The following is a 21,553-nucleotide window of genomic DNA, read 5'->3' as shown; positions in this document are numbered from 1 at the left end:
TTATGGCAGCTTCTTCAGTATTTTTATTCAGATCTTCCTTGGACGATATTTGTGCAGGTGCAACTTGGGCTAATCCTCATACCTTTATTGATCATTACAAATTGGATGTAATCTCTAGGGGAAGAGCGGCCTTTGGCTCAGCTATGCTCAGGAATATTCTTCCTTAGAGTCCACCTGGGATTTTAGGTAGCTGGGGACTCTGACCCATTTGTTGAAGAATTAATGAAAATGACAACCTCAAGTAAAAAAGTTATGTACTCACCATAACGTTCCATCTGTGTTGTCCATTTTCATTCTTCAACTCCCCTCCCTCCAAACCCCTGACTTCTGGAAGGATTAGAAGATGCTAAAGGAACCAGTATTCCTTTATTGGAGCACCAGATACAGTTATCTTGTCTCTATTTGTTAAATATTATGTAGCCTTAAAGGTCAGCAAACAAGGTCTGAGGTATGGTAGGGGACTAGTGCATTATGGGTAAGGGAGGAGTTTGAGAGTTTGTGTTCCATGAGCTGGAAAAAGTGTTGAAGTCGGATCCGAACCCACGTGTTAAGGAAGAATGAAAAAGGACAACACAGATGGAACATTATGGTGAGTACATAACTTTATTTTTCTTTTTTAAGGTTCAGGATGTTCGTGTCGTGGAATGATACATTTTGAGTAAATTAATGTGCGTTTGCTCTTAGAGGTAACTTTGCCTTTTTTTCTGCCCTGGTAGTCGTATCTATGAAATTCTACCACAGAGAATCCAGCAGTGGCAGCAGTCGCCCTGCATTGCAGAAGAGCATGGTAAAAAGCTACTGGAGAAAATACGACGAGAACAGCAACAGGCCCGTATGAGACTGCAGGAGATGGAGCGCAGATTTCATGAACTGGAGGCTGCTATTATGAAAGCAAAGCAGCAGACCATTAAGGAAGATGAAGAGGTGAGAATTTTTTATGTGCAATGCTATTACTGCTTAGTTTGTCAGAGAGTGGTCTGTTAAGTAATGTGACTTTCTTAAAAGCAGCACAAGCAACTTTGTACTACCACATTGACTGTCATGTGGGTTAGGTCTCAGCATGTCACTGCTTTATCGTGATTAGTGGCAGTCTTCTATGCTAGAGTAGTTTGCATATCTTTTCCCCATTCAGATATGAATTTCACCAGTGCAGGGAAATGAGAATGTGTATGAAGTGATAGTGATCGAGTCAGCATTATAGAACTAGATTGTTTGAAGGATCTGGGGACATTTGATAAAGTAGTATTTTTTTTATTTGAACTTTGAACCCCATGTGTGCATAGCTATCATCTAGAAGGTTGTATGAGACTTTGGTTTTGGAGCTGCTGTACTGCTTTGGCTAGGTTACAAATTTGCACTGATCAGCTGCATAGTAATAATCTATGAAGCTATGAAACTGATAATTAACCTGTTACATACAACATAAAACAACCCACTCACGTTAGGCCAGTCCATTACTGCAGTATTAATATTCTAGATTTCCTTCCTTGATGAGTGGACCCAATGCTGGAAAGCCATGTTGGGGAGAGGGGGAGATAAGCAGCTACAGGGTGACCATTTGGTTTTCCTTGGCATGGTTCATTACTGCAAGAGCATCCCCTCATAGAGCCCAACAGCTATCCCCAAGCAATTTTAGGAGATACTTGGTGGGGGAAAGGAACTGTCTTAGCACATATCTTTTTATGGCTCAAGTTTATTGGTTCATAGGTTTATACTAGGCTAATCACCAGGGTCTTTAGAAGCCTAGCCATGCAACCCAACCCAGTTTTGTCCCAGAGTTCCTTGGATTCCTCAATGGTGGGTTTGTTAGTAAAGATATAGTGAAGGGTTATGTGGGGAGAATATGTTAGGGATTAATGTATTTGCTGTCTACCTCTGTCCTTTAGAGACATGGGGGCCAGAGGTGAATTTGTGATTTCTCATCCAGTGATCATGGTTTCTTTTGAATAGAGCCAGGGATAAGCTCTGCTTTACATAGATGGGGAGCTTATCCCATAGTATGGGGATCCTTCGAGACAAATAGTCTCTCCAGCATGTTTGATTTGTGTTGCAGACAATGTTCAGGTCCTTGGATCTAGTGTTTTGGGTGCTGTTTGTATTGCAGATGTGCAAGAGATCCATCACAACTGGATCGAATCTGAGGATGCCTTATATGCTAGGCATAGATTGCCTCTCAGTAACCTGTAGGCGACTGAGTACAGAGATAGGGCCTTAATGCAGTGTGTGTAGGATACAGTATTCCTGCCCTGGATTCTCCTGGTGAGGAACCTTTAAGGGCATTCCAACCATTGCAAGTCCTTGGGTTACGTATGTGCCAAAAGTGGCGTAGTACTCGATGGATCTAGTAAGAGCTGAGTAGAGTGGTACTATAATTTCCTTGGCCCTGGATGCCATACACTTGTTTGAGTTCTGTGAGACAGAATGATTTTCTTACTGTCTTGGCTACATGTTCATCGAAGGCCAGATTACTATCTACATATGTTCCCAGATCCTTAACTATCGGGTCATCACTTATGGGTGTTTTATTAATGGAGTAATTAGCTTGGGTGAACAATTTCCCAAGGGGGACTATAATGCATTTATTCCTGTTGAGTTTTAATCCACGGTTTTGGCATCAGACACTTGTTTGTGTTAGACCCTCTTGAAGGACGTTGGTGTCATGAGGCGAATCTGTGAGCTCCCAGTTTACCGGCATCTACAAACTTGGTGAGTCAAAGGCCTTTGACATTAATCTTGGCTTATGAGAAGTAGATGCCAAACAGGACCTGGCCCGTCATGGAGCCCTGGTCTCCTGATGAAGGTGATCTTACTGATCCTGACTTCTTAGGTCCTTATCTGTGAGCCAGCCAACAATCCAGCAAGCTGAGTAGGGATTTATGCCTTGCTTTAAAAGTTTGTCGACAATAACTGAGTGGGGTATTATATTGAATGCCCTGACCAGGTGAAGGTAAGCTGTATGCACCATTTTCCCTTATTCATAGCCTTGGTGACCCTCTTGAAGAAGTCTTCCAGGATGAGTAGGCAAGACCTTCCCTTAGAAAGCCAAATTGGGATGGGTCCATTGTCTGCAGGTTGCCAGTGTCCTTGTTGATGATTTCCATGATATGAGAGGGTGCTGAAAAGTTCTAAGCCCGACCAACTTTCTAAATTCTGATCGTTGTTTTGCCTCTGTAGCTGAAAAGAGGGCTATTTTATTTTGTAAAGTGCCAGTTTGTAGAATTGTAATGCTATGTTTTGATATTATTTCATATCATTGATTGAACCATGTCAACAAAAGTGTGGAATTCCGAGCCGGCATGAAGTTCCTATTCCTGCAGAAGAAAACTCCAAAGGAAATCCATGGATGCATGAAGCAAACATTGAGTGACAAGTGCCTTTCTTAATCAGCTGTGAAGTGGTGTACAAACTTTCACCATGGAGATTTCGAGACCAAAGATGCAGCAAGGTCTGGGAGGCCTCAAACGGTGTCATCTCTTGAAATTGTTGACCATGACCTTAGTTTGGCAGATTGGCAAGTATCGTCTAAAACAGTTGGTGAGACACTACAGATATCCAGGGAATGTGTTGGGTATATAATCCATGAGCAGCTGAGTATGCAGAAGCTGTCAGCCAAGTGGGTGCCCAAATGTTTGAATGCCAACAAGAAAATATGTCAGGGAGACAGTTCCAAGTTGATTTTGCAGCATTTACATCAAGCTGGTGCCAACTTTTTGTAATGACTAGTTACTGTTGATGAAACGTGGTCACACTACTATGATCCTGAGACAGAACAACAGTACATGCAATGGCAGCACTCAGGTTCACCAAGGCCAAAGAAGTTCATGACCCAAATGTTAGCTGGAAAGGTCATGGCCACAGTGTTTTGAGATTGGGAGGGTATTGTAATGAATGACTGTCTTCCAAGGGATGAAACAGTTAATGCAGATTACTACTGTAACTTGCTGTGCTAATTAAAGGAAGCATTGAAAGAAAAAAGGAGAGGGAAGCTTGCGGAAAGGAGTTCTCATTTTGCAAGATGATGCACCTGTTCACAAGGCTGGCAAAAAACGATGGATGCTTTGATGAAACTGGGGTTTGAGTGCATAGACCCATCCACTCTACTTACTAGATCTTATTCCATCTGACTGTTTCCTGTTTACAAATCTTAAAAAGAGTTTGGAAGGGTAGCAGTTGTTAAGTGATTTAGAGGCGATTGCAACAGTGGAGTAGTATTTCCGTGATCAGACTTCAGATTTTTTTTTTTGGTCAGGGTTACAAAATCATTGGATACAATGTGCCAAGTGTGTTGAACTTTGGGGAGAATATGTTGAATAACTTGTAAGTTTCATGGTTCCACATCATTCCCTTCTTGGTCGGGCTTAGAATTTTTCAGCACCCCATGGCTTTGTATATTAGACTTTTCAGTCCGATGGATCTGTAGTTCCTGGATTCAGTTGATAGTTCACTATTGTGAAGAGGGATGACAGTTGCATCCCTCTACTTGCTTGGCATGTAGGCTGTTTTGAGGCTGTATTTGACGAGTGCCTCAAGTTGTTCTGCAAGGTTTTGTTTTAGGCTGTTTAGGAGGCAAGGGGGAATTTTGGCAGGGCCCTCTGAAGCAATGTTTTTTGTCTTACCGAGCATTACCAGGACCTTTTCTCTTTTGATTGTTGGGGAGGTTATGCTAGAAGGGATTTCACAGGGGTTAGTCAGTAAAGTTTGAGCTAAATTTATCAGCCACTAGATTTCCTATGTCACTGTGGTCAGTGAAGGCTGTGCCATTTATCACCAATTCTGCACACTGCTGAGTGTTAACTTTAAGGTTCCTGACATAGTTGAAGAAGCCCTTGTGATTGCCCTTAGTCTGGGAGACTATCCTGTCCCCATAATTGGCCTTGTTGGACTTTATTAGACCTCTTAGTTTCTTGTTTAATTGAATCAGAGAGTTCTCGTCTCTGAGAGTTGTTCTTTCTTATTTTGGCCATGACTTTTTTCTTTTGTTATATACTTAATTAAGGTAAGGATTCTACCAGTGGAGTTTGCTTTTGGTGTTAGATGCAGGCTTACTTCTGATAGGTATGTCAGCCTGAATGCAGCCATTTACATGTTTGTACAGGATTTCTGTAAATAATTCTGCTTAGGTAGTTGTGTTTTCTGGGTTTGGGGGAGCCGTGAATTTTGCCACTGTCATTTAATATGATTCAGTTTGCTTTAGAATAGTTCATAACTGTTACAAGTTTAGTTGTATTTTCCAGGTTGATTTTTATTTTGAGGGAGACAGATTTGTGCTCCAACCTCAACAGTAACAACATTACATGCGAAGTGGGAAGTGCAACACTGTTCCTTGTTGGTGGGTACTGGGTTCAATATGTTTGATCCTCTGGTAGGAGTGTGCACCGTGTGGCCCAGGGTATTTGAGTGATAAAGTCCAGGAAAAATTGTGCCTGTGAGTTAGAAGCAGCAAATGTTTCCCAATCTGTGGTGGGGTAATTAAAGTCTTCTATGAATAGGGTATGTTGTTGGGTGGTGAGCACCTGTAGTAGGTCTAGGTGCTGTGACCTTCATGGGTAATAGAGTGCGGCATTTAGCTGGCTTTGTCTTTGGAGGCCTGGACATGGATGAACTCCAGGGCATCATCCTATTTAACCAACCTGGAATTATATTTGTTGCTAATTTAGATCTAGACCCCTCCACTTTAGACCCTGTCTGTGCTGCTGTTGGTCTGAATGTGTGGAACAAACCAAATCCTGTGCAAGGGGGAATGCACGGTCCAAACCAAATGTCAAAATCACCAAATAGACCAGCAAGGCAGAACGGAGTTCAATATTCATTTATTTTGTACTAAAACAAACTAGTTTCGGCAAGAATTGCCTTCTTCAGTGTAGGACGTACAGTCAAGTTCCTTGTCCTCATCCATTTAAATACACATCATCAGCCAATAAGGCAGAAAAGCTCATCAATATTAATGAGATAAAAAATATTTTTTCTTTATCACAATATACAGAGTGTGAAACTACAGTGAAAAACAGTAATAATAAGACATAATAACCAAAAATAAAAGGTATGAAACAAACTTAAAATAATGTGATGTGGCATATATATGTAAGAACAAATATGTTTTTTTTAGCCATAAGCAATATCTATTGCACAAATATTTCTCCATATGGACCATGATAATTACATATATCGACTGCCAATATAAGTATAATTCAGCAACTCAGATCCACCATAATAACATTACTATTGATTAACAAAATTATGGTAATCATAAGATGCAAGTGTAACACCTCTTGAAACACAATATAAATAAAAAGCCTGACAACCATAAATAAATGTAAGGGAATAGAGTAAACTGGAATAACGTGATGTGAATACATATATGGTTTAGGGACCATACACAACATCCGCTAAACAAATATTTGTCCATTTGAACAATAACAGTTTCACATGTCAACCACCTATATTATATTAATTCAGCAACCCAAAGCCCCCATACCAAGTTTTCCGCAAGTACCCACAATACAATACCTTGTTACATGCTTCCAGCTTACATCCCCGTCATACCATCAAAAGTATTCCGATATCTCAATTTATACGTATTAAACGTCTTAGTTCCAACGAAGAGGAATACCATCTAGCCAGCAGGGATCTTAGTCTGAGGTTTGCTAATAGAGGATATGATCGATATGATATTGGGTCTGCCCAAAGTAGAGCTAATTGCATAAAGAGGGAAGAGTTGTTACAATACCAAAATAGAGATAAAAATCAATCATCTCAGAATACCTGTGTAAGGTTCATTACAACTTATGGGAGAAATATTAATATGGTCAGGAACATTATTAACAAACATTGGAATATCTTACTGGCCAATGACAGGCTGCGAACCATTTTGGGACCACGATGCCAATTTTCATATAAGCGGGGAAAAACCCTAGGCTCTTACCTGTCACATTATAAACATATGGCAAGTGGGGGTACTATTTATAAACAACTCACACTGCATGGTGATGAACTTTTTGGGTCGTTTCCCTGTGGTCACTGTGGCTCCTGTCCATTCATGCCTAGATCTAAGGAGTTCTCCAGTCGTAATACCAGCAGGATTTTCAACATTAAGATCTTTGGTAATTGCAGTAGCGATTGGGTGGTGTACCTTGCCTCTTGTTATTGTGGGGCATTTTATGTGGGCCAAACTTCCAGAGCATTAAGATACAGAATGAATGAACATCGCAGTGATGTCAGGAACCATAAGGAGACCAGTGCCCTATATCAACATACATGCAAACATCCACAGGCCAAATTCAGTTTCATGGTCATTGATCGTATTTCAGGAGACAGAACTAACAAACAAGGTTGGCATGGTTTATTGGATCAAAAAGAAAAGTATTGGATTACAACCCTGGGGGGCTTATTCCATCCAGGTCTAAATGATCACCTATAGGATATTATGTCTATGTCTTAACAATCCTGCTGACCGATTCTGTTATCCAGGTTGGGATTATTTTGATCTCAAGTAGTACTATATATGAGCATCCAATTTGACATATGTAATCTAGTTTAGCTTAGCTTGATTCCTATTTTTGACACCCACTCATATGGGTTTGTTAACTAGCAACAACCTTGGTATGGGGGCTTTGGGTTGCTGAATTAATATAATATAGGTGGTTGACATGTGAAACTGTTATTGTTCAAATGGACAAATATTTGTTTAGCGGATGTTGTGTATGGTCCCTAAACCATATATGTATTCACATCACGTTATTCCAGTTTACTCTATTCCCTTACATTTATTTATGGTTGTCAGGCTTTTTATTTATATTGTGTTTCAAGAGGTGTTACACTTGCATCTTATGATTACCATAATTTTGTTAATCAATAGTAATGTTATTATGGTGGATCTGAGTTGCTGAATTATACTTATATTGGCAGTCGATATATGTAATTATCATGGTCCATATGGAGAAATATTTGTGCAATAGATATTGCTTATGGCTAAAAAAAACATATTTGTTCTTACATATATATGCCACATCACATTATTTTAAGTTTGTTTCATACCTTTTATTTTTGGTTATTATGTCTTATTATTACTGTTTTTCACTGTAGTTTCACACTCTGTATATTGTGATAAAGAAAAAATATTTTTTATCTCATTAATATTGATGAGCTTTTCTGCCTTATTGGCTGATGATGTGTATTTAAATGGATGAGGACAAGGAACTTGACTGTACGTCCTACACTGAAGAAGGCAATTCTTGCCGAAACTAGTTTGTTTTAGTACAAAATAAATGAATATTGAACTCCGTTCTGCCTTGCTGGTCTATTTGGTGATTCTGAATGTGTGGAAGACACTGTGCCTTCCATCCTTCCATTGCTGGAGTATTTTCTGTGGCTTTAAACTAAGTCAGGGTAACAGCATAGATCTCTTCTTTCTCCAGAATGAGGGTGGCTTGTAAGGATGTGGAGTTTTTTTGTTTAGGCTTCTAGTGTGGCGCAAGTAACATTTTAAGGTTGCTTTGAATTTCTTTTTTTGCTATCACTTTTTTTGGTCATTTTGACATTGTGTAAAAAAGGTTGACATTGAGAGAGTCTTGCATTCCCTTGATGTTCACAGACAGCTTAGATTTTACCTTGACAAGACCAAGTCCATTAGTAAATCAGAGCAATTATTTGTCTCCTTTCACCCCAGGGCTCTGAGAAAAGCAGTGACTAAACAGATCATTTCTGTATGGATTACCAGGGCTATATCCTTTTGCTACACCTACTGTGGAAAACATCTAAATACAAAAATGAAGGCCCATTCCTCTAGAGTCATGGTTTCATCTGGAGCCTTCTTTAAAGGACTTGGATACTGCTTTCATTCTAGAGGCAGCTACATGGACATCTGTTCATACCTTCACTAAGTACTACAGACTGGATCATAATATCTCCAAATCTAGAGCGAGATTTGCTAGGGCAGTCCTACATGGTTTTATAGAAAACAGTTCCATGCCATCACCCCCTTCCCTTTGAGCTTCGGCACTCACCCAAGGGTTTGGAATACTGCAACATGAGAATAGATGGACATAAAATAGTTGTGTAAAACTTTACCATAACCATAGATGTCTTTCTGTTCTCATGTTGCAGTATTCTTACTGTGGGATCCTCCGCCTCAGGTGACCTGAACTTCGGTTCCTATACAAAAGCTTTCAGCCTGGTTGCTGTTGGTTCGTGGGACGTCACACATAGGGCTGTAAACCAGAGACCTTAAATGTGATGTCTGCATACACAAACGTCAGAGCTTCTCTGCCGCAGTCAAATGTCATATCATTCGCATCACTCCTCTTTATCGAGACGTCCATAGCTAAGTACCCTGTTGGGGATTTCTTGCTTATACTATTTGCTTGAGCTTGGTTTGCTAGTTTTTACATTAGCCAATGTCCACTAGGAAGGGTAAATACCGATGCGGGCATCAAATTCCACATAATGACACCCATGACTGTTCCGTCTTTTGTCTAGGCTTCGAACACGACCATACCTCCTGCGCCATCTGCGAATCCTTCATCCTTAAAACTCTTAGAAGCCGTTTGGCTGCCCTTAACCTGTACTTAGAAAATCAAAGGCTTAAGGCGTTAGCCCTTAGGATGGATCTGGAATCGGCCGACTTGATGGAACCACCAGAGAGGAAGGCCAAAGTTTCACGGCCTACTACCACTGCCTCTCCATCATCGGACTCCCCGCCAACTGCCGATTTAGGGGTTGAACAAGCAAAAACAGTAATCCTTCACCAAAGGTGCTGCCCAAATAAACAAAAACTGAAGCAAATGGGTAAAAGGCAGACAATCCACCAGGCTGAGTATGTAAAAAGCACTTTAATAAAATCACGTGTAAAAACAATGTTTATTAAAGTGCCTTTTACATACTCAGCCTGGTGGATTGTCTGCCTTTTACCTATTTGCTACAGATTTAAGGGTTGAGCGACATCTGCTAGAACCATCTGCTTGTATGAAGTGCCGGCTAACACATCCGCTAATATGTCTCAGACGTCGGTTATTCCCGATGTTGAGGGGGAATCAGGTTCTACCAGATGCCCTTTTGGATCTCGGGAATCTGAATCTCCTCCTTGGCTAAGGCCCCAGAATCCAGGCCTACAGTTTCTCCCAAAACTACTCCTTTTAAAAGCAGACAAAAAACTAAACATTTATGTACCCCCCCCCCCCCCCAGAAGGACAACCGGACTGGCAGTCCTTTACTCAGTCCCTGATGCAGGCCTTCATGACCCTTAGGCCTACACCCTTCTCAGCCCCCCTCTATTCCAGTGCTTAGCCCAAGGCCTACTTCTGCTGACTCATTCCTTCCCTATATTCCGCAGGAAGAAGAAGATGATGCCCTCTCCTCTTGCTCAGAAGAATCTTATCTGCTATTCATCATAAATAGCCTCCCCCCTGGAATATTATTCTCCAGATGAGGATTCTGTTGAAGGAGATTCCCCTCCAGAGGCCATAACATTTGGTGGAACCATCACTAAGATGAAAGAATACTTCAGATGGGATACTTCCCAAATGACAGAAACTCAAAAAACATACTTTGAGTTGTTGCAGTTTGAATCACCCTGCCCATCAGCCATTCTTCTAGTGATACCTACGTACCTTGACACTTTTGCTCCCTGCTCTAAGAATGCTAACTCTCAGCCACCTGCCCCAAGTAGATCAGACCGTTTGTATAAAGTGCCTGATGACCACAAATTCCTAGTAAAACCCCCTTGGCAAACCCTGCTGTTATAGTTGTAGCCCCAGATAGACGGTCTAGATTGCCCCCTTTTTCATCTCTTTAACCTTCAGATAAAGACAGTAAAATTATGGATAAGCTGGGCTAGAAGATTTCCACCTCCTCCACCCTGGCCTTCAGAGCAATTAACTACCAAACACATATGGTAAACTATGCCTTGGACTTGGTATCCCAGCCCACTACACTTCTGAACTCCCTGCCTGACTCCCCTAACAAAACTGAAGTAGCATCCAAGTTATCCCTGCCATCCAAGGTGGCCAGGCACTCCATCAGATGCAGTTATGATGAGCAGAGGCCTCTCCTAGATCAGCTGCAACTGCATCAGTTCTGCGTAAATACTCCTGGCGTAGACTCCAACCACCGCCAGAAGATTTTAAGTCCAAAATCCTAGATGCTCCTCTTGATGATAACCTTCTGTTTGGTAAGCAGTCCGCAGAGTTATTTAAAAATCTACAGGAGAAAAGCAAAGAGCTGCAGGATATTAAACGCCTGCTGGTCTCTCCCATATCGAAATACTATAGAAATTATTCTGCTAAGACATAATTTGTCAGAAGGGCACCTTCTACGACCACCCCTTCCTCTAGCAGGCATAGGAAATGGACTAGGAGGCAACCTTCTTCAAGGACTACCTCTTCTCAGCCAGCCCAAAGATAGTCCTTTCAGGGCAGAAATAATGGCAACAATGCATGACTGCTTACCCACCTACCCCGTCTTCCCGTCTCTCTCACTGTCTGCCCCTTTGGAAAGAAATCACCACAGATCACTGGGTACTGGCAGTAGTGGAAACAAGGATATTTCCTTTCCTGGCAGGAAAGACCCACCCCACAGGGCATTTCTTTCCCACCCAAAAATCAACTTCACCTAATTCCCCACATTATCCAGGATCTACAGGCACAAGGCACCATAGAATCCATCCCATTAGGACAAGAAGGAAAAGGTTTTTACTCCAGACTTTTCCTAGTTCCAAAAAAGAATGGACCGTGGGAGACCAATCCTGGACTTCTCCATTCTAAATCTTTTTCTAAAGGTCCCCTCTTTTAGAATGTTGTCCCTTCAGACCCTGCTTCCACTATTCCCACAGGCATTCATGGCCACTTTGGAACTGGATGAGGCTTACTTCCACATCCCCATACACCCAAACCTCAAGAAATACGTACGCTTTGCTGGGCCTTGCTCTCATTTTCATTTTACTGCCTTGCCCTTTGGTTTGTCCATTGCACCAAGGCTCCTGCCATAGCCTTCTGCAGAACCAAGAGCATACAACTCTATCCCTACCTAGATGATATTTTGATTCTTACAGAGAAAGAAGAGCCCCTCAAAAATCATCTCCGGTTCTCTATGTCCCTGCTTCAGAGACTAGGTTTCACACTGAACCTCCCCAAGTCATCCCTATCTCCAGAACCAGACAAGGTCTTCCTACGGTGCAGGATTCGGACTAACCTAATGAGGGCCTTTTTACCCCAAGACAAATTAATCTCCCTGACAAACCATTTCCAAGACCTCCTCCAGATAGACCAGCTGTCATCAAAACAGTTTATGCGCCTTCTGGGTCTTGTGGCAGTCACCATCCCTATGCTTCCCCTAGCCGGGATGCACATGAGGAAACTACAGTGGTATTTGAAGAATGTATGGTCCCAGCGCAGCCATCCTCTAGACTTCCAAATACCCTTCCTACCATATCTAAAAACTGAACTAAGGTGGTGGATACAACAGGTTCAAAGGAATCCAGGACTACCCCTCCTACACTCCACACCAGCTCAGCATATTCACACAGATGCATCGGATCTAGGCTGGGAGGCTACCATGAAAGGGGACTCAAGTAGTTGTGTAAAATCTTACCATAACCATAGATGTCTTTCTTTTCCATGTTGCTGTATTCATTCCCTCCCTCCTTCCCCCCTTTTCAATTAAAACTATCCTTTGGATGACACAGGAATTGTACAGCTATCCTAGGACTGGAGTATGACTGGGGCATTCAGTTCTGAGGAAAGGTACATGCAGATGTCACTTTTATGGCCCACGCTCCTTCAACCACCATCAGACGTCCCACGTACCTAGCAGTGACTAGAGGCTCTTGTATACTGGCCGGACTTTCGGGTAGCTAGCAGAGGATAATGCAAGGATTTGGAATACTGCAACATGGAAGAGAAGGACATCTATGGTTATGTTAAGATTTTATACAACTATTCTTTATTTACAGGCAACTCAGTTTCCATTGTTCATATGCTGTAAGTTAGAAATCCTCACCTGCTAGACCAGGCTCCTCATGAACAGGACTCCAGTCTGCTTTATAATCGGATACTGGTTTTGAAGAAGTAATTGTGAATGTCAGTAATTGTGTGATGTGTGGCAAGTCAGTTTTATACAAATATTTCAGTATAAGTTTTTTTTCTTTTGCCTCAGCCCAGAGCACAGTGTGAACTTTGTCCTCACTGTGCATCTTTTACCTTGGGGACAATCAGTTGTCATCGGCAATCTTGCAAAGAGTTTGCTTCCAAAAAAGGAAGTATGTGCCTGGTATTGTGCCGCTTTGGCATCGACCAAGGACTCTGGCTGCCTTCTTCCAGAAAAGTACACTCAGGAAAAAGGCAGAAGCATAGGGAAGTTGAAGAAGTAACTGATCATTCATAATCTGATGTTGTTAATCTTCTTTCCATTCATCACTGATGGGTTCAGTTCCGAGCCCTCGGAACAGAGTTGACCTGTTACCAAGCTCGCGCCAGCCAAAAACTCTCAAGCTAAGCTTCTACCCACAGTGCCCTTCTCCCTGTTACCCCAGATCTCGTTTGCCGCATAGCCATAAAGCCACATTTCAGACGATCCTTCAGCTAAATGGAAACGTTTTTGATATTTGTGTAAAAAACTTGTTTGTTTCTAAAAAGTTGTGAGCTATAGTTCTTTTCCTGTTAAATTACAGTAGTTTTAGATATATTTCTCTCTATTTTTTACCCATTGGTAACCTTTTTTCAGTACCATTGCCGGTGCGGCCCTTATCTCTTTACCCTTGTGATATTCCTTGAATACCATAGTTAGTATTCCTTCCCTGTTCTTTGTACTCTAGGTGGTGTGTTTTTGATATTGGAGTTGATATTTTCTGCATGTGTTTAAATCTTACTGTCTTAGGAAATTAGAGTTTCATTCTTCTGAAGTTTTGAATTGTTGTGTTTACTTCTGAAGATGTCGGATAAGAAGGGTACATCGGGTTTCAAACGCTGTACCTCGTGTAAAGGTAAACTACCTAATAGTGGCTCTCACGATGATTGTGTTTATTGTTCGGAGGTGCCCCACCTTTCGGTGCAGCCTCCCTGTGGGATTTGCCAGAGTTTCAGCCAATGCACTTTGAACGAACACAAGAATAAACTAATTCTGAAGGGACTACTTAAATCTCCCTTTTCAGAGGCCCTTTCTGCGCTGGAGGTCTCAACCCCTCCTATGAACGTTATGAAAAGGCCCCATTCAGTTCCCTCTTCACCCTTGGGTAACCAGGGTAAGTCTGTGAAACCAAAAATTCAGAAGTTATCCTCGGAGCATAAACCTGCCTCCTTGGCACCATCCTCGTCTGCTCCGTGCACTTTGACTATTGCTATATTGCCAGCTTCATTGCCGGTTCCTATACTTCCTCCGGCACCGACTATAGATCTTACCACACCTGCTATGACTTCAGCATCTGTGGCCATTTTGGCACAGTGCACGCCTTCGATGGCTATTGCCATCTCTGCAGTGATGATTGAACCTCCCGTTTTAGCTCCAAGTGTCCCTTCGGCAGTAAGCTCTATTACAGCAACAATGGATTTGACCCCACTACTTTCTGTCTCTAAACTCGAGACATCGGTGCCTGCAGATCACACATCACGGACCCGATACTCTCCATCCATAGACCCATTCGTAGGTCAAATGTATAGCCCGTTCTTAGATCAACCTGACTTCCTGTCCGGAGTATCTACTAGATCCACCAGGAGCCTTTCAGAACTTGATGTGGTGCATCTTGTGGATCAGCTGTTGGCAGCCAGGGGGGATACTCATGCCTTCCAAGACCCATCCTCCGGCAGGACTTGGATTAACCTCTCCACGGACTCCATCCTGTTCTCCTCCTTCGACCATCCCAGTTCTGAAGCCTTCTGCTCCGACATCCTTCTTGGAACCCCCTATCTTGGTGCCTGTAGTGAACCTCACTGAGGTTCCAGGTCTGTCCCTTTGGTCCTCGGTTCCTGATGAATTGGTCCTCCCTCAATCCCGTGATTGGGTGGCGGGCTCCTCAGTTCGGGGCACGGTTCCATGTGGTCCTTCGGTTTCATCCTTGGTGCCGGTAGCCTTGTCTACACCAATTCGGCTTGAGGCTCCATCCTCGGGAGCAGGTTCGTCAGAGCGGGGTGTGACCCCAGTTCCGAGGTTGCCCTCTGTTCTGGGCTCCCATCTGTCTTCGGGTGGGCCTGCTTTCCATGTGTTGGAGAGGGCTGTCACTTCCAGAAGCATTCTGCCGACATCGGAACCCCAGTTTTCTCCCCCTGAGCTACAGCTGCCCCATACCACCTCTCTGGGACACCGGGCAGGGAAGCCGCAGGAAACCCCAGTTCAGGGTACCCACTTTTCCGAGTCTTCCTCGGACGCCCCCACTGAGAAGCCCCCATGGAAGGGATTGTGCAAGAGGAAGCACGTTGACTCACCTGAGGAGTCTCTAACAGAAGGCATGGATTACGATGACAGTGAAAGGTCCCCACGGTCACCCCCTGATGATGTCTATTTCGGAGACATCCTTGAAATGTTAAAGGAGAGGGGTGACTGGAAACCCTTCCTCTGAGGAGTCCATGTTCCTGCAGGCTTTCCGTGCCTGGCCATCTACCTCGTGGGTGACCCCATCTGCCAATGAGCTAGTCCAGCGTGTAGTGCAAAGCACATGGAAGAACCCTGACTCTACTGAGGCGATCTCTCGGAGACCGGACAACATTTTTTTCCCCTCCCGAATAGAACTCACACTGGTCCAGAGGGTTACCAGTTGATGCTATGGTGGTGGCGGCGGCCACAAAAAAGGATTTGGCTGAAGAGAGTCCTGCTGTCCATCTTCCCAACACAGAGTCTCTGGCTGTGGACAGATTGGAGAAGTGAGTATTTGCATCCGCGATCTTTGCCATTCGGTCCCTGAACTATTTGGCACATTTTACAAGGCTCCAAAGAGACTTGATATCAGAACTCTCAGGAATATTCACAGGACAGGTGTTTGATGAGGTATGGGACAAAGTTGCTTCACAGCTTGCTGCCTTGGAATCTATCTCCAACTCGCCCATGAGGTTGCTTTCACATGCTACTGAAAGAGCGGCTAGAGCTGCAGGTTCAGGCATAGTTATGAGACATCATGCCTGGATGTGCACTTGTGACCTCGTGGATCCCTTCAAGTCTTCCTTTCTGAATGCTCCCATCGAAGCATCTTCCCTTTTTGGCTGCAAAGTAAAGGACACCCTAGCCAGGTGCGAACAGGACGGTAAGACTCTATCTGCCTTAGGCCTTCATTTTTCCAATCCTCAATGCTCCTTTTCCAGGAACCAGAGGAGTGGGAAGATGTGGCACAAAAAATCTCAGGGTTCTTTCCATGCCGCATGTGGTGATGATACCCCCCAGAGGCAGGGCGGGTAACAACTCCAGAAGAAGCCCCTATAGAGGCAGAGGGGATCCACGTAACCAAGGCTCCAGAGACTCTTTCTCTGGACAGTCTTAGCAGCGCTCCTGTAGAGCTGCTCAATTGCTTGCCTCTGAAAGCAGTCGGTGGTCATTTCTGTCTGCACCAAGCTGCCTGGCACTGTGTTACCACCGACCGTTGGATGCAGAGTATAATTACCAGAGGTTACACCATTCCCCTAATTTCTAATCCGAAACTTCCAACAAAACTTCCCGACGTTCCACCCAATCAGAGGGGAAGAGACAGCTTCAGAAATAGAAAAGCTATGCCAAAAAAGAGTCATCCAACCAGTCCCATCAGACCAATGCGGATCTGGATTTTACTCAAGAGTCTTTTTGGTGCCAAAAAAGACAGGGGACTGGAGACCCATTCTGGATCTCAAGCAGCTTGAACAAGTCTGTCACCCAAACCAAATTCCGGATGGTCACTGTTCAGTCCATCCTCCCTTTTCTGAGGGAGGGTGATTGGATATGCTCGATAGATCTCTGGGATGCGTATTACCACATCAAAATGGACAAGCGCTCCAGGAGTCTGCTTCGTTTCTGGCTAGGAGCCAATCATTACCAGTTTTGTGCCCTGCTGTTCGGTCTCTGTACAGCCCCCAGAGTGTCCACTAAGTGCATGGCAGTGGTTACAGCTCACTTGAGACTGCAAGGATTTCGGGTGTTTCCATATTTGGATGATTGGCTCCTCACTGCCCCCCACCAAGCGTCTTTTGGTAACAGCCCTACAATGCACAGTTTCTCTGGCAGAGATTTTGGGGATAACTGTGTACTGGGAGAAGTCAAACCTGATCCCTACCCAGCAGATAGAATTTATCAGAGCAGTCTTCAACACCCGATCCTGTCTGGTGTCACTTCCAGCTCACAAACTCCAGAGATTGAAGCTTCAACTCCGGGTGATACTCTGTCAAAACAAAGTCTCAGCGAGAGAGGTTCTTCAGGCCCTAGGATCCATGGCAGCTTCAGTCCCGATAGTGCCTCTTGCCAAGCTGCACTTTTCTGGTTTATCATGGGTAAACTCGATCTGAGGTAACAGGGATAAGGGCATTGTGGGTAGAAACTTAGCTCGAGAGTTTTTGGCTGGCGCGAGCTTGGTAATAGGCCAACTCGGTTCCAAGAGTTTGGAACCGAACCCATCAGCAATGAATGAAAAAAGATGAACAACACAGATGGGATGTTATGGTAAGACTTTCTTTTTTCCAAAGTCTGGGGACAAACATGAGATGAGGTGCTTTCTCACCCCCCCCCATCCCCCACCCACAGAATCCTTTTCTGTGGAGGTCTCTGAAGTGACCATTTTGCAGACTCTTAAACCTTCATGTCCTCCTGGACCAATATATCCAAGGAACCTTTGGCAGCCTAGAACCCATTTGTAGTGGGAGCATATATCATGATTTTGGAAGGGGAAGATCGGATCCATAGAATATGTGATTCTTAGGAGGATCTTAGCACCTGTACTGAACTCATGTTTCCCTTCTGTGATCTGGGGCCTCAAAGTTAGAGGTTTCTGATCATAGGAGGGACAAAACATTGAAGTTAAACAGGTGTAGCCTAGCTTACCTATGCTTATGCCAGGCAGTGCTTCAGGTAGTCCTTGTCCCAGGCGTCTTCTGAATCACTAATCCAATTAACTGAAAGCTTCATGTTTTTGATTGAGTCCAAGATTCCTGAGATGGAAATGGATCTGGTGTCCAGAGCCCCTTTTAAAAAGAGAAGATTGGATCCTCCCCAAGAGGCATCCAGCATCTGTGACCCTGAAGCTGATGAGCTGGCTTATCTTGGCAGATTTATATTGGCAGTGAATCTGTCCTTGGATGCTGAAGGCACCTTGTCCTCTCCCTCCTCACCAGAGGACATTTCCTTTGAGGTTGCCCTTTGAAGAATGAAGGAAATCTTACAATGGAAATTCAGAGTACCCTGAAGTCCAACAGGGATGCAGGGCCTTCGTGGGTCTCTCTGAGCATAAGCCAGTAACAGTTCTGCCAGTGGTTGTCCTGAAAGATGCATTTCAAAATGCATTATTGGAACATGACTCTCTTCAGTCTGCTACTAGAAACCTTGATCATTTTTACAGCATCAGGAATACCCACAAATACTTTTGCAGGAACCCATTGGCTCATCCAGATTTGCTACCACTGGGTTCTAGTAGGAGAGCAGTCTCACATCCTACAATGAGCCATTATATTAAATGACAACGAGAGCATAGCCCTTGGTAAATTTAGTAAGAATGTGTGTGCTATGACCCTGTCCTTCACTGTCAGTCCCACATACTATCCTATCAACAAACCCCGGTGGAATAAATGAGTACTAAGTTGGTGGGGACTAAAGAAAAGGTCCTGAGAAAAGAATTGCTCGACTTATGTGACCTAGCTTTCTAAGTTGCTAATCACAGTAAGAAATGTGATGCTGTATCTGCATTGTATAGGCCAGCAGCTATGGTGTCTATCATTAGAGGACATGCTTGGCCGAGAACCATGACCCTGTCAAATAATGTGCAAAAGATCCTCAGTACCTCATTAAGTAAGAATCTGCTGATGTCCTTCCATATCACTGTTGCAGTATTCTTTACAATTGGGTTCCCCTGCCCAACGTCCAACCTGTTTAACAAAGCCTTTTGGTTGTAAAGGGTATGCAGCATGTGACAAGTGTACTCCCAGTGCATTGCATAGGGTATAAAGGTGGCATCCAGATGTACCATCCTCAGAACATATTTGCTGACAGTCCGAATGCCATCTTTGATAGTCCCATTCATTTGCTGGTTCTACCTCTTTCAGTTAAGTGCCCCATTGGGCTTGGGTTTTTGATTTTATTTCCCTCACATTTGCCTTGTAATCTGGTTGTCAGGTTTCATGTCATCCAGAAAGTGGAAATGCCAGTGCAGGAGACAGATTCCCCGTAAAGATCGTCACGTGCAGTATTTGTTCTGTTTAGGCACTTCTCACGACCATATGTCTTGTGAGATTGTTAGTCCTTTCTCCTTAAGATATTGAGGAGTCAGCTTTCTTCCCTAGTGATTTATCTTGAGAAGCAACGACTTTGTTAGCAAAGGGTACCATGGAAGGGTCTTCCTGGCCCAAGGGCTAGCCATCTACGAAGAAAAAGGCCAAGAAAGCTCATTCTGATTCTTTAGCTGTACTGCCTACACGAGATGTCTGTCTGGAGGCTGGTGAAAGCCTGTAGGAGCATACGGTTCCTTTCTCAGATTCCTCTGCCACAACTGCTTCAGAGGTGGGCATGGACCCAGTGTCATGCACATCCATGGAGGTTTTGCAGACATCTGCCTCAGATGTACAGGGGGAACCTCGGTTGGATATTACTGAAGGCCCTAGGGTTGTTACTCAAATTTTAGTTAAGGAAGAGGTCCCTACTACCATTTTTGAGTACTATCAGGGGTCTGTGCCTCCAAAATTTTTCAAACCTGACGTACCACTTAAAAAGAAGCAGAAAACTAAACGTATTTCATCTGCTCCAACGATCCTCAGAGTGAATGGCAGAACTTCACTCAAGGATTGTTTAATGCCTTCATGTCTCTCAGGCCTCCACAGGGTGTTTCTGTTCCTTCTCCCCACTCGTTTTCTACTTTTGTTAAGAGGCCTAGGAAACAGGATTCTTCTGAAGATGATGCTGCTGAAGATGATGCTGCTGATTCTGTTGGAGTCCATGACTTTCTTCTCCAAGATTTCTTTGCACTGGACTATGGCTCTGAGGACTGAGTCTCTCAGTCCTGACTCTCCTTTTGAGGAGATTTCATTTGGTGGTACTGTTTCCAGAATGATGGGATTTTTTTCAAAAGGGACTGTGCTTAAGTGCCTGATGTTCAGAAGAGGTACTATGAGCATTTGCAAATGGAGTCTCCTAGGCCCTCTGCTGTTCCTACGGTTCTTATTGCCTTGCTGGATGTTTTTTCCTACTGTTCTCAGGCTCCCCAAAAAACTGATAGGTTTTATAAACTGCCTGAGGACTGCATGTTTCTATACAAGTGCCCATCTGCTGACCCTTATTTGGTGTCAGTGGCTTCTGATAAGCTTTCCAAATTGTTGCCTTCCACTAAATTGCTGCATCTGTTAAGGACAGCATTGTCATGGAGAGATTGGGTAAGAAGGTGTATACTTCTGCTGCCCTAGCCTTTAGGGCTGTTAACAATCAGACAGACATGACTAGATATGTTTCTCTTTCAAGCCTGTCAGGGTATTTCTGATCTCCCGGATTCTGAAGGAAAGGCCTCTGCTCTTGCTTTACTTGGGATGTCATCCCAAGTAGCTCACCATTCCATTAAATTCAGCTGTGATGCACCTGATCCGTCCTCTAGGACTGCTGCTTTTGAAGCTGTTTTGAGGAGGTAATCCTGGCTCAGACTTCAGCCTTTACCTGATGGTGTCAAGGTTAAACTGCTGGGTGCTCCTCTGGATAATAAACATTTGTTTGGTGCTGCTGTTGCAGAATTGTTTAAGTCCCTGCAAGAAAAGGGCAAGGCCTTACAGGAGTTGAAGCATATTTTTGTTACCCCTGTGCCCAAGTTTCAGAGGAATTATCCTAATAAGCCAGCCTTTGTCTTTAGACAATCTTGCCTTCCCCCAAAGGTAAAAATGGTGGTAGAAGGGCTCCCCTGCCAAAGCTACCCAAACTCCTCCTACTCAGAAGCCTCCTTTTCCTGACAAACCAGGTAATGTTTGACTATTCTGATGATGTCCTTCAAGGATGCATTTGCAGTCCTTACAAATGGGTTGTCCTGTCGTCAGGCAGCCCTACGGTCGGCCGGATTCCAAAGTCTGGGTCTGGCTTCGGCTGGTGTCGCACTTCACCCGACGTCATCGCGGCAGTTATTCGGGTATAAAGGCATCAGCCGACGCCATTTTCCTCAGTCTTTCTTGCCGCGTGGCGCCCGAAGCAGAAGCTGTTCGCAAGTGCCGGTAGGTCAGATCCAGAGATTACTACTACCGAATACTACTTCGAAGACTTCTATAAAGCTAAGTACCCCGTTGGGGACTCTTTCTTGCCTCAGCCGATGTCAGAGAAAGTTAATAACTGTTTATCTTGTGGGAAACAAATGCCTCATAAAGATTTCCACTCCTATTGCATACATTGTTTAGGCCCAGACCACGACGTAGCAGCTTGTCTAGCCTGTGCTTCTTTTAAC

At 43.8% G+C, this 21,553-nt stretch overlaps 1 protein-coding gene across 5 annotated transcripts in view; it reads left to right on the top strand.

The window, feature by feature from the left end:
• CXXC1 (CXXC finger protein 1) overlaps positions 1-21,553 on the top strand; it is a 1,961,705-nt gene that overhangs the window by 1,095,957 nt on the left and 844,195 nt on the right. For all 5 annotated transcript variants that reach the window (XM_044080389.1, XM_044080388.1, XM_044080386.1 and 2 more), the window contains one exon: positions 717-924. In XM_044080389.1, coding sequence (XP_043936324.1) covers positions 717-924 — 208 coding nt within the window. The remainder of the gene's footprint in view (positions 1-716; positions 925-21,553) is intronic.

Source organism: Protopterus annectens, chromosome 8.part0 (genome assembly GCF_019279795.1).
Source record: "Protopterus annectens isolate FY-2018-M chromosome 8.part0, PAN1.0, whole genome shotgun sequence".
In the NCBI taxonomy this organism is placed as follows: domain Eukaryota; kingdom Metazoa; phylum Chordata; order Ceratodontiformes; family Protopteridae; genus Protopterus; species Protopterus annectens.
This window is presented reverse-complemented; position numbering and strand designations above follow the sequence as displayed.